At 34.5% G+C, this 15,950-nt stretch overlaps 1 protein-coding gene across 1 annotated transcript in view; it reads right to left on the bottom strand.

Moving 5' to 3' along the window:
• The window catches only part of LOC128222299 (uncharacterized), a 46,225-nt gene that overhangs the window by 6,975 nt on the left and 23,300 nt on the right, over positions 1–15,950 (bottom strand). The window contains exon 8 of the mRNA XM_052931269.1: positions 1,799–1,857. Within this exon, the coding sequence (XP_052787229.1) occupies positions 1,799–1,857 (59 nt within the window). The remainder of the gene's footprint in view (positions 1–1,798; positions 1,858–15,950) is intronic.

The raw sequence follows: 15,950 nt of genomic DNA, 5'->3' as shown, positions 1-15,950 counted from the left end.
TAATACTCACTGTACGTATGGTAGCCCGGGGTTTGAGGAAGATAAATAAGTAATACTCACTGTACGTATGGCAGCCCGGGGTTTGAGGAAGATAAATATGTAATACTCACTGAACGTATGACAGCCTGGGGTTTGAGGAAGATAAATAAGTAATACTCACTGTACGTATGGTAGCCCGGGGTTTGAGGAAGATAAATAAGTAATACTCACTGTACGTGTGGCAGCCCGGGGTTTGAGGAAGATAAATAAGTAATACTCACTGTACGTATGGCAGCTCGGGGTTTGAGGAAGATAAATATGTAATACTCACTGTACGTATGGCAGCCAGGGGTTTGAAGAAGATAAATAAGTAATACTCACTGAACGTATGGCAGCCCGGAGTTTGAGGAAGATAAATAAGTAATACTCAGCGAACGTATGGCAGCCCGGGGTTTGAGGAAGAAAAATAAGTAATACTCACTGTACGTATGGCAGCCCGGGGTTTGATGAAGATAAATAAGTAATACTCAATGAACGTATGGTAGCCCGGGGTTTGAGGAAGATAAATAAGTAATACTCACTGTACGTATGGCAGCACGGGGTTTGAGGAAGATAAATAAGTAATACTCACTCTACGTATGGCAGCCCGGGGAATGAGGAAGATAAATAAGTATTACTCACTGTACGTATGGCAGCTCGGGTTTGAGGAAGATAAATAAGTAATGCTCACTATACGTATGGCAGCCAGGGGTTTGAGGTAGGTAAACTAAGTAATACACACTGTACGTATGGCAGCCCGGGGTTTGAGGAAGATAAATAAGTAATACTCACTGAACGTATGGCAGCTCGGGTTTGAGGTAGGTAAACTAAGTAATACACACTGTACGTATGGCAGCCCGGGGTTTGAGGAAGATAAATAAGTATTACTCACTATACGTATGGCAGCCAGGGGTTTGAGGTAGGTAAACTTAGTAATACTCACTGAACGTACGGCAGCTCGGGTTTGAGGTAGGTTAACTAAGTAATACTCACTGTACGTATGGCAGCTCGGGTTTGAGGTAGGTTAAATAAGTAATACTCACTGTACGTATGGCAGCTCGGGTTTGAGGTAGGTAAACTTAGTAATACTCACTGTACGTATGGCAGCCCGGGGTTTGAGGAAGATAAATAAGTAATACTCACTGTACGTATGGCAGTCCGGGGTTTGAGGTAGGTAAACTTAGTAATACTCACTGTACGTATGGCAGTCCGGGGTTTGAGGTAGATAAATAAGTAATACTCACTGTACGTATGGCAGCCCGGGGTTTGAGGAAGATAAAAAAAAGTAATACTCACTGTACGTATGGCAGCCCGGGGTTTGAGGTAGGTAAACTAAGTAATACTCACTGTACGTATGGCAGCCCGGGGTTTGAGGAAGATAAATAAGTAATACTCACTGTACGTATGGCAGCTCGGGTTTGAGGTAGGTAAACTAAGTAATACTCACTGTACGTATGGCCCGGGCAATAAGTAATACTCACTGAACGTATGGCAGCGCTGGGTTTGAGGAAGATAAATAAGTAATACTCACAGTACGTATGGCAGCCCGGGGTTCGAGGAAGATAAATAAGTAATACTCACTGTACGTAGGGATCCCGGGGTTTGAGGAAGATAAATAAGTAATACTCACTGTACGTAGGGAGCCCGGGGTTTGAGGAAAATAAATAAGTAATACTCACTGTACGTATGGCAGTCCGGGGTTTGAGGTAGGTAAACTAAGTAATACTCACTGTACGTATGGCAGCCCGGGGTTTGATGAAGATAAATAAGTAATACTCACTGTACGTTTGACAGCCCGGGGTTTGAGGTAGGTTTGTTGGATTTGACTTGATCTGCCCTCTGGAAGAAAATAAATATGTTGCCACACGGTCCATCAACGGATGCCTCACGTGTATGTGTAAGCTTTTTTTTAATCCTGCGTTTTCCAGGTATGTCATTTTTGTAATTATGTAAGAGTGTGATATCCAAGACACATGCCATATCTTTAATACATGGGTGTGTACGCCCCCTGCAAAGTGTTACGGGTAATGCTAACCGCTATAAAATCCCAACGCTTTTTCGCGAGTCGGTGAGCTTACGGGTATACATGAACAGAGGGATACCGCACTGGACCTTTTTGGTGTAGGAATATGTTATGTTTTGCAACATCTTTTATGACACATAGATAGGGTATCGGATTTGCTTAAATAATCTCATCAAATCAAATACAGATTAACATTGAATCGTAGATATATTCGTATAATTAAATGTTACGGGACACCACCGTAAGTGTAAACATGTGAATATGGCGTGGCACACTTGCTACGTTGACATTAACACGTGCGACGTGGGCGTGGCTTACATTTCGTGTTAACCTGCACGCGTGTAACATGACATGTTCACGTAAGAAGTGGGTCAACTGATTTGCTTTTGTGTGAAGTGGACTTGGTTTGTCTGTTATTCTGACGTGAACAAATTTTACGTTGGCGTGGCACACCTGAGATAGAAACGTGTACACATGTGACATGGCCGACGCCCATATGTTATGTTGATCTATAAACATGTCACATAGGTGTGGCTCACATTTTGCGTTGACGTGTGCACATGATAAGAAGTGACTCATCTGTTATACTGATGTGTACACTGTTATGTTGATGTATACACGTGAGAAGTGACTAATTTGTTATGTTGATGTATACACGTGAGAAGTGACTCATCTGTTATGTTGATGTATACACGTGAGAAGTGACTCATCTGTTATGTTGATGTATACACGTTAGAATTGACTCATCTGTTATATTGATGTGTACAACGTGAGAAGTGACTCATCTGTAATATTGATGTGTACAACGTGAGAAGTGTTCATATATAATAATGCACATGAGAGGTGACTCATCTGTTATGTTGATGTATACACGTTAGAAGTGACTCATCTGTTATATTGATGTGTACAACGTGAGAAGTGACTCATCTGTAATATTGATGTGTACAACGTGAGAAGTGTTCATATATAATGATGCACATGGAGGTGACTCATCTGTTATGTCGATATTTAATAATGCACATGAGAGGTGACTCATCTGTTATGTTCATATACAAAAATGCACATGAGAGGTGACTCATCTGTTATGTTGATATATAATAATCCACATGAGAGGTGACTCATCTGCTATGTTCATATATAAAATGCACATGAGAGGGGACTCATCTGTTATGTTCATATAATAATGCACATGAGAGGGGACTCATCTGTTATGTTGATATTTAATAATGCACATGAGAGGGGACTCATCTGTTATGTTGATATTTAATAATGCACATGAGAGGTGACTCATCTGTTATGTCGATATATAATAATGCACATGAGAGGTGACTCATCTGTTATGTTCATATACAAAAATGCACATGAGAGGTGACTCATCTGTTATGTCGATATATAATAATGCACATGAGAGGTGACTCATCTGTTATGTTCATATACAATAATGCACATGAGAGGTGACTCATCTGTTATGTTGATGTATAATAATCCACATGAGAGGTGACTCATCTGTTATGTTCATATATAATAATGCACATGAGAGGTGACTCATCTGTTATGTTCATATATAATAATGCACATGAGAGGGGACTCATCTGTTATGTTCATATATAATAATTAATGCACATGAGTAGACTCATCTGTTATGTTCATATATAATAATGAATGCACATGAGAGGTGACTCATCTGTTATGTTGATATATAATAATGCATATGAGAGGAGACTCATCTGTTATGTTGATATATAATAATGCACATGAGAGTTGACTCATCTGTTATGTCGATATATAATGATGCACATGAGAGGTGACTCATCTGTTATGTCGCTATATAATAATGCACATGAGAAGTGACTCATCTGTTATGTTGATATATAATAATGCACATGAGAGGTGACTCATCTGTTATGTTGATATATAATAATGCACATGAGAGGTGACTCATCTGTTATGTCGATATATAATAATGCACATGAGAGGTGACTCATTTGTTATGACTCATCTGTTATGTTGATGTATAATAATGCACATGGGAGGTGACTCATCTGTTATGTTGATGTATAATAATGAATGCACATGAGAAGTGACTCATCTGTTATGTTGATATATAATAATGCATATGAGAGGTGACTCATCTGTTATGTTGATATATAATAATGCACATGAGAGGTGACTCATCTGTTATGTTGATATATAATAATGCACACGAGAGGTGACTCATCTGTTATGTTGATATATAATAATGCACATGAGAGGTGACTCATCTGTTATGTTGATATATAATAATGCACATGAGAGGTGACTCATCTGTTATGTTGATATATAATAATGCACATGAGGGGTGACTCAGCTGTTATGTTCATATATAATAATGCACATGAGAGGTGACTCAGCTGTTATGTTCATATATAATAATGCACATGAGAGGTGACTCATCTGTTATGTTCTTATATAATAATGCACATGAGAGGTGACTCATCTGTTATGTTCATATATAATAATGCACATGAGAGGTGACGCATATGTTACGTTGATATATAATAATGCACATGAAAAGTGACTCATCTGTTATGTTCATATATAATAATGCACATGAAAAGTGACTCATCTGTTATGTTGATATATAATAATGCACATGAAAAGTGACTCATATGTTATGTTGATATATAATAATGCACATGAGAGGTGACTCATCTGTTCTGTTCATATATAATAATGCCCATGAGAAGTGACTCATCTGTTATGTTGATATATAATAATGCACATGATATGTGACTCATATATTATGTTGATATATAATGATGCACATGATATGTGACTCATCTGTTATGTTCATATATAATAATGCACATGAGAGGTGACTCATCTGTTATGTTCATATATAATAATGCACATGAGAGGTGACTCATCTGTTATGTTGATATATAATAATGCACATGAGAGGTGACTCATCTGTTATGTTGATATATAATAATGCACATGAGAGGTGACTCATCTGTTATGTTCATATATAATAATGCACATGAGAGGTGACTCATATGTTATGTTGATATATAATAATGCACATGAGAGGTGACTCATCTGTTATGTTGATATATAATAGTGCACATGAGAGGTGACTCATCTGTTATGTTCATATATAATAATGCACATGAGAGGTGACTCATCTGTTATGTTCATATATAATAATGCACATGAGAGGTGACTCATCTGTTATGTTGATATATAATAATGCACATGAGAGGTGACTCATCTGTTATGTTGATATATAATAATGCACATGAGAGGTGACTCATCTGTTATGTTGATATATAATAATGCACATGAGAGGTGACTCATCTGTTATGTTGATATATAATAATGCACATGAGAGGTGACTCATATGTTATGTTGATATATAATAATGCACATGAGAGGTGACTCATATGTTATGTTGATATATAATAATGCACATGAGAGGTGACTCATCTGTTATGTTGATATATAGTAATGCACATGAGAGGTGACTCATATGTTATGTCGATATATAATAATGCACATGAGAGGTGACTCATCTGTTATGTCGATATATAATAATGCACATGAGAGGTGACTCATCTGTTATGTCGATATATAATAATGCACATGAGAGGTGACTCATATGTTATGTCGATATATAATAATGCACATGAGAGGTGACTCATCTGTTATGTCGATATATAATAATGCACATGAGAGGTGACTCATCTGTTATGTTTATATATAATAATGCACATGAGAGGTGACTCATATGTTATGTCGATATATAATAATGCACATGAGAGGTGACTCATATGTTATGTCGATATATAATAATGCACATGAGAGGTGACTCATCTGTTATGTCGATATATAATAGTGCACATGAGAGGTGACTCATCTGTTATGTTCATATATAATAATGCACATGAGAGGTGACTCATCTGTTATGTTGATATATAGTAATGCACATGAGAGGTGACTCATATGTTATGTCGATATATAATAATGCACATGAGAGGTGACTCATATGTTATGTCGATATATAATAATGCACATGAGAGGTGACTCATCTGTTATGTTCATATATAATAATGCACAAGAGAGGTGACTCATCTGTTATGTCGATATATAATAATGCACATGAGAGGTGACTCATCTGTTATGTCGATATATAATAGTGCACATGAGAGGTGACTCATATGTTATGTTCATATATAATAATGCACATGAGAGGTGACTCATCTGTTATGTCGATATATAATAATGCACATGAGAGGTGACTCATCTGTTATGTCGATATATAATAATGCACATGAGAGGTGACTCATCTGTTATGTCGATATATAATAATGCACATGAGAGGTGACTCATCTGTTATGTCGATATATAATAATGCACATGAGAGGTGACTCATCTGTTATGTCGATATATAATAATGCACATGAGAGGTGACTCATCTGTTATGTCGATATATAATAATGCACATGAGAGGTGACTCATCTGTTATGTCGATATGTAATAGTGCACATGAGAGGTGACTCATCTGTTATGTCGATATGTAATAATGCACATGAGAGGTGACTCATCTGTTATGTCGATATGTAATAATGCGCATGAGAGGTGACTCATCTGTTATGTCGATATATAATAATGCGCATGAGAGGTGACTCATCTGTTATGTCGATATATAATAATGCACATGAGAGGTGACTCATCTGTTATGTCGATATATAATAATGCACATGAGAGGTGACTCATCTGTTATGTCGATATATAATAATGCGCATGAGAGGTGACTCATCTGTTATGTCGATATATAATAATGCACATGAGAGGTGACTCATCTGTTATGTCGATATGTAAAAATGCACATGAGAGGGGACTCATCTGTTATGTCGATATGTAATAATGCACATGAGAGGTGACTCATCTGTTATGTCGATATGTAATAATGCACATGAGAGGTGACTCATCTGTTATGTCGATATGTAATAGTGCACATGAGAGGTGACTCATCTGTTATGTCGATATATAATAATGCACATGAGAGGTGACTCATCTGTTATGTTGATATATAATAATGCACATGAGAGGTGACTCATCTGTTATGTCGATATATAATAATGCACATGAGAGGTGACTCATCTGTTATGTCGATATATAATAATGCACATGAGAGGTGACTCATCTGTTATGTCGATATATAATAATGCACATGAGAGGTGACTCATCTGTTATGTCGATATATAATAATGCACATGAGAGGTGACTCATCTGTTATGTCGATATATAATAATGCGCATGAGAGGTGACTCATCTGTTATGTCGATATATAATAATGCGCATGAGAGGTGACTCATCTGTTATGTCGATATATAATAATGCGCATGAGAGGTGACTTATCTGTTATGTCGATATATAATAATGCACATGAGAGGTGACTCATCTGTTATGTCGATATTTAATAATGCACATGAGAGGTGACTCATCTGTTATGTTCATATACAAAAATGCACATGAGAGGTGACTCATCTGTTATGTTCATATACAAAAATGCACATGAGAGGTGACTCATCTGTTATGTTGATGTATAATAATCCACATGAGAGGTGACTCATCTGCTATGTTCATACATAATAATGCACATGAGAGGGGACTCATCTGTTATGTTCATATATAATAATGCACATGAGAGGGGACTCATCTGTTATGTTGATATTTAATAATGCACATGAGAGGGGACTCATCTGTTATGTTGATATTTAATAATGCACATGAGAGGTGACTCATCTGTTATGTCGATATATAATAATGCACATGAGAGGTGACTCATCTGTTATGTCGATATATAATAATGCACATGAGAGGTGACTCATCTGTTATGTCGATATATAATAATGCACATGAGAGGTGACTCATCTGTTATGTTGATGTATAATTATGCACATGAGAGGTGACTCATCTGTTATGTTCATATATAATAATGCACATGAGAAGTGACTCATATGCTATGTTCATATATAATAATGCACATGAGAGGTGACTCATCTGTTATGTTCATATATAATAATGAATGCACATGAGAAGTGACTCATCTGTTATGTTCATATATAATAATGAATGCACATGAGAGGTGACTCATCTGTTATGTTGATATATAATAATGCACATGAGAGGTGACTCATCTGTTATGTCGATATATAATGATGCACATGAGAGTTGACTCATCTGTTATGTCGCTTTATAATAATGCACATGAGAACTGACTCATCTGTTATGTTGATATATAATAATGCACATGAGAGGTGACTCATCTGTTATGTTGATATATAATAATGCACATGAGAGGTGACTCATATATTATGTTCATATAAAATAATGCACATGAGAGGTGACTCATTTGTTATGACTCATCTGTTATGTTGATGTATAATAATGCACATGGGAGGTGACTCATCTGTTATGTTGATATATAATAATGAATACACATGAGAAGTGACTCATCTGTTATGTTGATATATAATAATGCATATGAGAGGTGACTCATCTGTTATGTTGATATATAATAATGCACATGAGAGGTGACTCATCTGTTATGTCGATATATAATAATGCACATGAGAGGTGACTCATCTGTTATGTCGATATATAATAATGCGCATGAGAGGTGACTTATCTGTTATGTCGATATATAATAATGCACATGAGAGGTGACTCATCTGTTATGTCGATATTTAATAATGCACATGAGAGGTGACTCATCTGTTATGTTCATATACAAAAATGCACATGAGAGGTGACTCATCTGTTATGTTGATGTATAATAATCCACATGAGAGGTGACTCATCTACTATGTTCATATATAATAATGCACATGAGAGGTGACTCATCTGTTATGTTCATATATAATAATGCACATGAGAGGGGACTCATCTGTTATGTTGATATTTAATAATGCACATGAGAGGGGACTCATCTGTTATGTTGATATTTAATAATGCACATGAGAGGTGACTCATCTGTTATGTCGATATATAATAATGCACATGAGAGGTGACTCATCTGTTATGTCGATATATAATAATGCACATGAGAGGTGACTCATCTGTTATGTCGATATATAATAATGCACATGAGAGGTGACTCATCTGTTATGTTCATATACAAAAATGCACATGAGAGGTGACTCATCTGTTATGTTGATGTATAATTATGCACATGAGAGGTGACTCATCTGTTATGTTCATATATAATAATGCACATGAGAGGTGACTCATATGCTATGTTCATATATAATTATGCACATGAGAGGTGACTCATCTGTTATGTTCATATATAATAATGAATGCACATGAGAAGTGACTCATCCGTTATGTTCATATAAAAAAATGAATGCACATGAGAGGTGACTCATCTGTTATGTTGATATATAATAATGCACATGAGAGGTGACTCATCTGTTATTTCGATATATAATGATGCACATGAGAGGTGACTCATCTGTTATGTCGCTTTTTAATAATGCACATGAGAAGTGACTCATCTGTTATGTTGATATATAATAATGCATATGAGAGGTGACTCATCTGTTATGTTGATATATAATAATGCACATGAGAGGTGACTCATATATTATGTTCATATAAAATAATGCACATGAGAGGTGACTCATTTGTTATGACTCATCTGTTATGTTGATGTATAATAATGCACATGGGAGGTGACTCATCTGTTATGTTGATATATAATAATGAATGCACATGAGAAGTGACTCATCTGTTATGTTGATATATAATAATGCATATGAGAGGTGACTCATCTGTTATGTTGATATATAATAATGCACATGAGAGGTGACTCATCTGTTATGTTGATATATAATAATGCATATGAGAGGTGACTCATCTGTTATGTTGATATATAATAATGCACATGAGAGGTGACTCATCTGTTATGTTCTTATATAATAATGCACATGAGAGGTGACTCATCTGTTATGTTCATATATAATAATGCACATGAGAGGTGACGCATAAGTTATGTTGATATATAATAATGCACATGAGAGGTGACTCATATGTTATGTTGATATATAATAATGCACATGAGAGGTAACTCATCTGTTATGTTGATATAAAAATAATGCACATGAGAGGTGACTCATCTGTTATGTTGATATATAATAATGCACATGAGAGGTGACTCATCTGTTATGTTCATATATAATAATGCACATGAGAGGTGACTCATCTGTTATGTTGATATATAATGATGCACATGAGAGGTGACTCATCTGTTATGTTGATATATAATGATGCACATGAGAGGTGACTCATCTGTTATGTTGATATATAATAATGCACATGAGAGGTGACTCATAAATTATGTTGATATATAATAATGCACATGAGAGGTGACTTATCTGTTATGTTGATATATAATAATGCACATGAGAGGTGACTCATAAGTTATGTTCATATATAATAATGAATGTACATAAGAAGTGAATCATCTGTTATGTTGATATATAATAATGCACATGAGAGGTGACTCATATGTTATGTTGATATATAATTATGCAAGTGAGATGTGACTCATCTGTTATGTTCATATATAATAATGAATGTACATGAGAAGTGAATCATCTGTTATGTTGATATATAATAATGCACATGAGAGGTGACTCATATGTTATGTTGATATATAATTATGCACATGAGAGGTGACTCATCTTTTATGTTCATATATAATAATAAATCCACATGAGAGGTGACTCATCTGTTATGTTGATGTATAATAATGCACATGAGAGGTGACTCATCTGTTATGTTCATATATAATAATGCAGATGAGAAGTGACTAATGTGTTATGTCGATATATAATAATGCACATGAGAGGTGACTCATCTGTTATGTTCATATATAATAATGCACATGAGAGGTGACTCATCTGTTATGTTGATATATAATGATGCACATGATATGTGACTCATATGTTATGTTCATATATAATAATGCACATGAGAGGTGACTCATCTGTTATGTCGATATATAATAATGCACATGAGAGGTGACTCATCTGTTATGTCGATATATAATAATGCACATGAGAGGTGACTCATCTGTTATGTCGATATATAATGATGCACATGAGAGGTGACTCATCTGTTATGTTCATATATAATAATGCACATGAGAGGTGACTCATCTGTTATGTTGATATATAATAATGCACATGAGAGGTGACTCATCTGTTATGTTGATATATAATAATGCACATGAGAGGTGACTCATATATTATGTTCATATAAAATAATGCACATGAGAGGTGACTCATTTGTTATGACTCATCTGTTATGTTGATGTATAATAATGCACATGAGAGGTGACTCATCTGTTATGTTGATATATAATAATGCACATGAGAGGTGACTCATCTGTTATGTTGATATATAATAATGCACATGAAAAGTGACTCATCTGTTATGTTGATATATAATAATGCACATGAGAGGTGACTCATCTGTTATGTTCTTATATAATAATGCACATGAGAGGTGACTCATCTGTTATGTTCATATATAATAATGCACATGAGAGGTGACGCATAAGTTATGTTGATATATAATAATGCACATGAGAGGTGACTCATATGTTATGTTGATATATAATAATGCACATGAGATGTAACTCATCTGTTATGTTGATATAAAATAATGCACATGAGAGGTGACTCATCTGTTATGTTGATATATAATAATGCACATGAGAGGTGACTCATCTGTTATGTTCATATATAATAATGCACATCAGAGGTGACTCATCTGTTATGTTGATATATAATGATGCACATGAGAGGTGACTCATCTTTTATGTTCATATATAATGATATATGCACATGAGAAGTGACTCATCTGTTATGTTGATATATAATAATGCACATGAGAGGTGACTCATATGTTATGTTGATATATAATAATGCACATTAGAGGTGACTTATCTGTTATGTTGATATATAATAATGCACATGAGAGGTGACTCATAAGTTATGTTCATATATAATAATGCACATGAGAGGTGACTCATCTGTTATGTTGATGTATAATAATGCACATGAGAGGTGACCCATCTGTTATGTTCATATATAATAATGAATGCACATGAGAAGTGACTCATCTGTTATGTTTATGTATAATAATGCACATGAGAGGTGACTCATCTGTTATGTTCATATATAATAATGAATGTACATGAGAAGTGAATCATCTGTTATGTTGATATATAATAATGCACATGAGAGGTGACTCATATGTTATGTTGATATATAATTATGCACATGAGAGGTGACTCATCTGTTATGTTGATATATAATAATGCACATGAGAGGTGACTCATCTGTTATGTCGATATATAATAATGCACATGAGAGGGGACTCATCTGTTATGTTCATATATAATAATGCACATGAGAGGGGACTCATCTGTTATGTTCATATATAATAATGCACATGAGAGGGGACTCATCTGTTATGTCGATATATAATAATGCACATGAGAGGTGACTCATCTGTTATGTTCATATACAATAATGCACATGAGAGGTGACTCATCTGTTATGTTGATGTATAATAATCCACATGAGAGGTGACTCATCTGTTATGTTCATATATAATAATGCACATGAGAGGAGGAGACTCATCTGTTATGTTCATATATAATAATGCACATGAGAGGGGACTCATCTGTTATGTTGATATTTAATAATGCACATGAGAGGGGACTCATCTGTTATGTTGATATTTAATAATGCACATGAGAGGTGACTCATCTGTTATGTCGATATATAATAATGCACATGAGAGGTGACTTATCTGTTATGTCGATATATATTATAATGCACATGAGAGGTGACTCATCTGTTATGTCGATATACAATAATGCACATGAGAGGTGACTCATCTGTTATGTCGATATATAATAATGCACATGAGAGGTGACTCATCTGTTATGTTCATATACAAAAATGCACATGAGAGGTGACTCATCTGTTATGTTGATGTATAATTATGCACATGAGAGGTGACTCATCTGTTATGTTCATATATAATAATGCACATGAGAGGTGACTCATATGCTATGTTCATATATAATAATGCACATGAGAGGTGACTCATCTGTTATGTTCATATATAATAATGAATGCACATGAGAAGTGACTCATCTGTTATGTTCATATATAATAATGAATGCACATGAGAGGTGACTCATCTGTTATGTTGATATATAATAATGCATATGAGAGGAGACTCATCTGTTATGTTGATATATAATAATGCACATGAGAGGTGACTCATCTGTTATGTCGATATATAATGATGCACATGAGAGGTGACTCATCTGTTATGTCGCTATATAATAATGCACATGAGAAGTGACTCATCTGTTATGTTGATATATAATAATGCACATGAGAGGTGACTCATCTGTTATGTTGATATATAATAATGCACATGAGAGGTGACTCATCTGTTATGTTGATATATAATAATGCACATGAGAGGTGACTCATTTGTTATGACTCATCTGTTATGTTGATGTATAATAATGCACATGGGAGGTGACTCATCTGTTATGTTGATGTATAATAATGAATGCACATGAGAAGTGACTCATCTGTTATGTTGATATATAATAATGCATATGAGAGGTGACTCATCTGTTATGTTGATATATAATAATGCACATGAGAGGTGACTCATCTGTTATGTTGATATATAATAATGCACATGAGAGGTGACTCATCTGTTATGTTGATATATAATAATGCACATGAGAGGTGACTCATCTGTTATGTTGATATATAATAATGCACATGAGAGGTGACTCATCTGTTATGTTGATATATAATAATGCACATGAGAGGTGACTCATCTGTTATGTTCATATATAATAATGCACATGAGAGGTGACTCAGCTGTTATGTTCTTATATAATAATGCACATGAGAGGTGACTCATCTGTTATGTTCATATATAATAATGCACATGAGAGGTGACGCATATGTTATGTTGATATATAATAATGCACATGAAAAGTGACTCATCTGTTATGTTCATATATAATAATGCACATGAAAAGTGACTCATCTGTTATGTTGATATATAATAATGCACATGAAAAGTGACTCATATGTTATGTTGATATATAATAATGCACATGAGAGGTGACTCATCTGTTATGTTGATATATAATAATGCACATGAGAGGTGACTCATCTGTTATGTTCATATATAATAATGCACATGAGAGGTGACTCATCTGTTATGTTCATATATAATAATGCACATGAGAGGTGACTCATCTGTTATGTTGATATATAATGATGCACATGAGAGGTGACTCATCTTTTATGTTCATATATAATAATAAATGCACATGAGAAGTGACTCATCTGTTATGTTGATATATAATAATTCACATGAGAGGTGACTCATATGTTATGTTCATATATAATAATGCACATGAGAGGTGACTCATCTGTTATGTTGATATATAATAATGCACATGAGAGGTGACTCATATGTTATGTTCATATATAATAATGCACATGAGAGGTGACTCATCTGTTATGTTGATATATAATAATGCACATGAGAGGTGACTCATCTGTTATGTTCATATATAATAATGCACATGAGAGGTGACTCATCTGTTATGTTGATGTATAATAATGCACATGAGAGGTGACCTATCTGTTATGTTCATATATAATAATGAATGCACATGAGAAGTGATTCATCTGTTATGTTGATGTATAATAATGCACATGAGAGGTGACTCATCTGTTATGTTCATATATAATAATGAATGTACATGAGAAGTGAATCATCTGTTATGTTCATATATAATAATGCACATGAGAAGTGACTCATATGTTATGTTCATATATAATAATGCACATGAGAGGTGACTCATCTGTTATGTTGATATATAATAATGTCCATGAGAGGTGACTCATAAGTTATGTTCATATATAATAATGCACATGAGAGGTGACTCATCTGTTATGTTGATATATAATAATGCCCATGAGAGGTGAATCATCTGTTATGTTGATATATAATAATGCCCATGAGAGGTGAATCATCTGTTATGTTGATATATAATAATGCACATGAGAGGTGACTTATCTGTTATGTTGATATATAATAATGCACATGAGAGGTGACTCATAAGTTATGTTCATATATAATAATGCACATGAGAGGTGACCCATCTGTTATGTTGATATATAATTATGCACATGAGAAGTGACTCATATGTTATGTTCATATATAATAATGCACATGAGAGGTGACTCATAAGTTATGTTCATATATAATAATGCACATGAGAGGTGTTTCATCTGTTATGTTGATATATAATAATGCCCATGAGAGGTGAATCATCTGTTATGTTGATATATAATAATGCCCATGAGAGGTTAATCATCTGTTATGTTGATATATAATAATGCACATGATAGGTGACTTATCTGTTATGTTGATATATAATAATGCACATGAGAGGTGACTCATATGTTATGTTCATATATAATAATGCACATGAGAGGTGACTCATCTGTTATGTTGATATATAATAATGCACATGAGAGGTGACTCATATGTTATGTTGATATATAATAATGCACATGAGAGGTGACTCATAAGTTATGTTCATATATAATAATGCACATGAGAAGTGACTCATAAGTTATGTTCATATATAATAATGCACATGAGAGGTGACTCATCTGTTATGTTGATATATAATAATGCACATGAGAGGTGACTCATATGTTATGTTGATATATAATAATGCACATGAGAGGTGACTCATCTGTTATGTTCATATATAATAATGCACATGAGA

The sequence above is a fragment of the Mya arenaria genome, chromosome 16 (assembly GCF_026914265.1).
Source record: "Mya arenaria isolate MELC-2E11 chromosome 16, ASM2691426v1".
NCBI classification, from domain to species: Eukaryota; Metazoa; Mollusca; class Bivalvia; order Myida; family Myidae; genus Mya; species Mya arenaria.
Note: the sequence above shows the minus strand (reverse complement) of the source record. Positions and strands in the feature narration are given on the sequence as shown.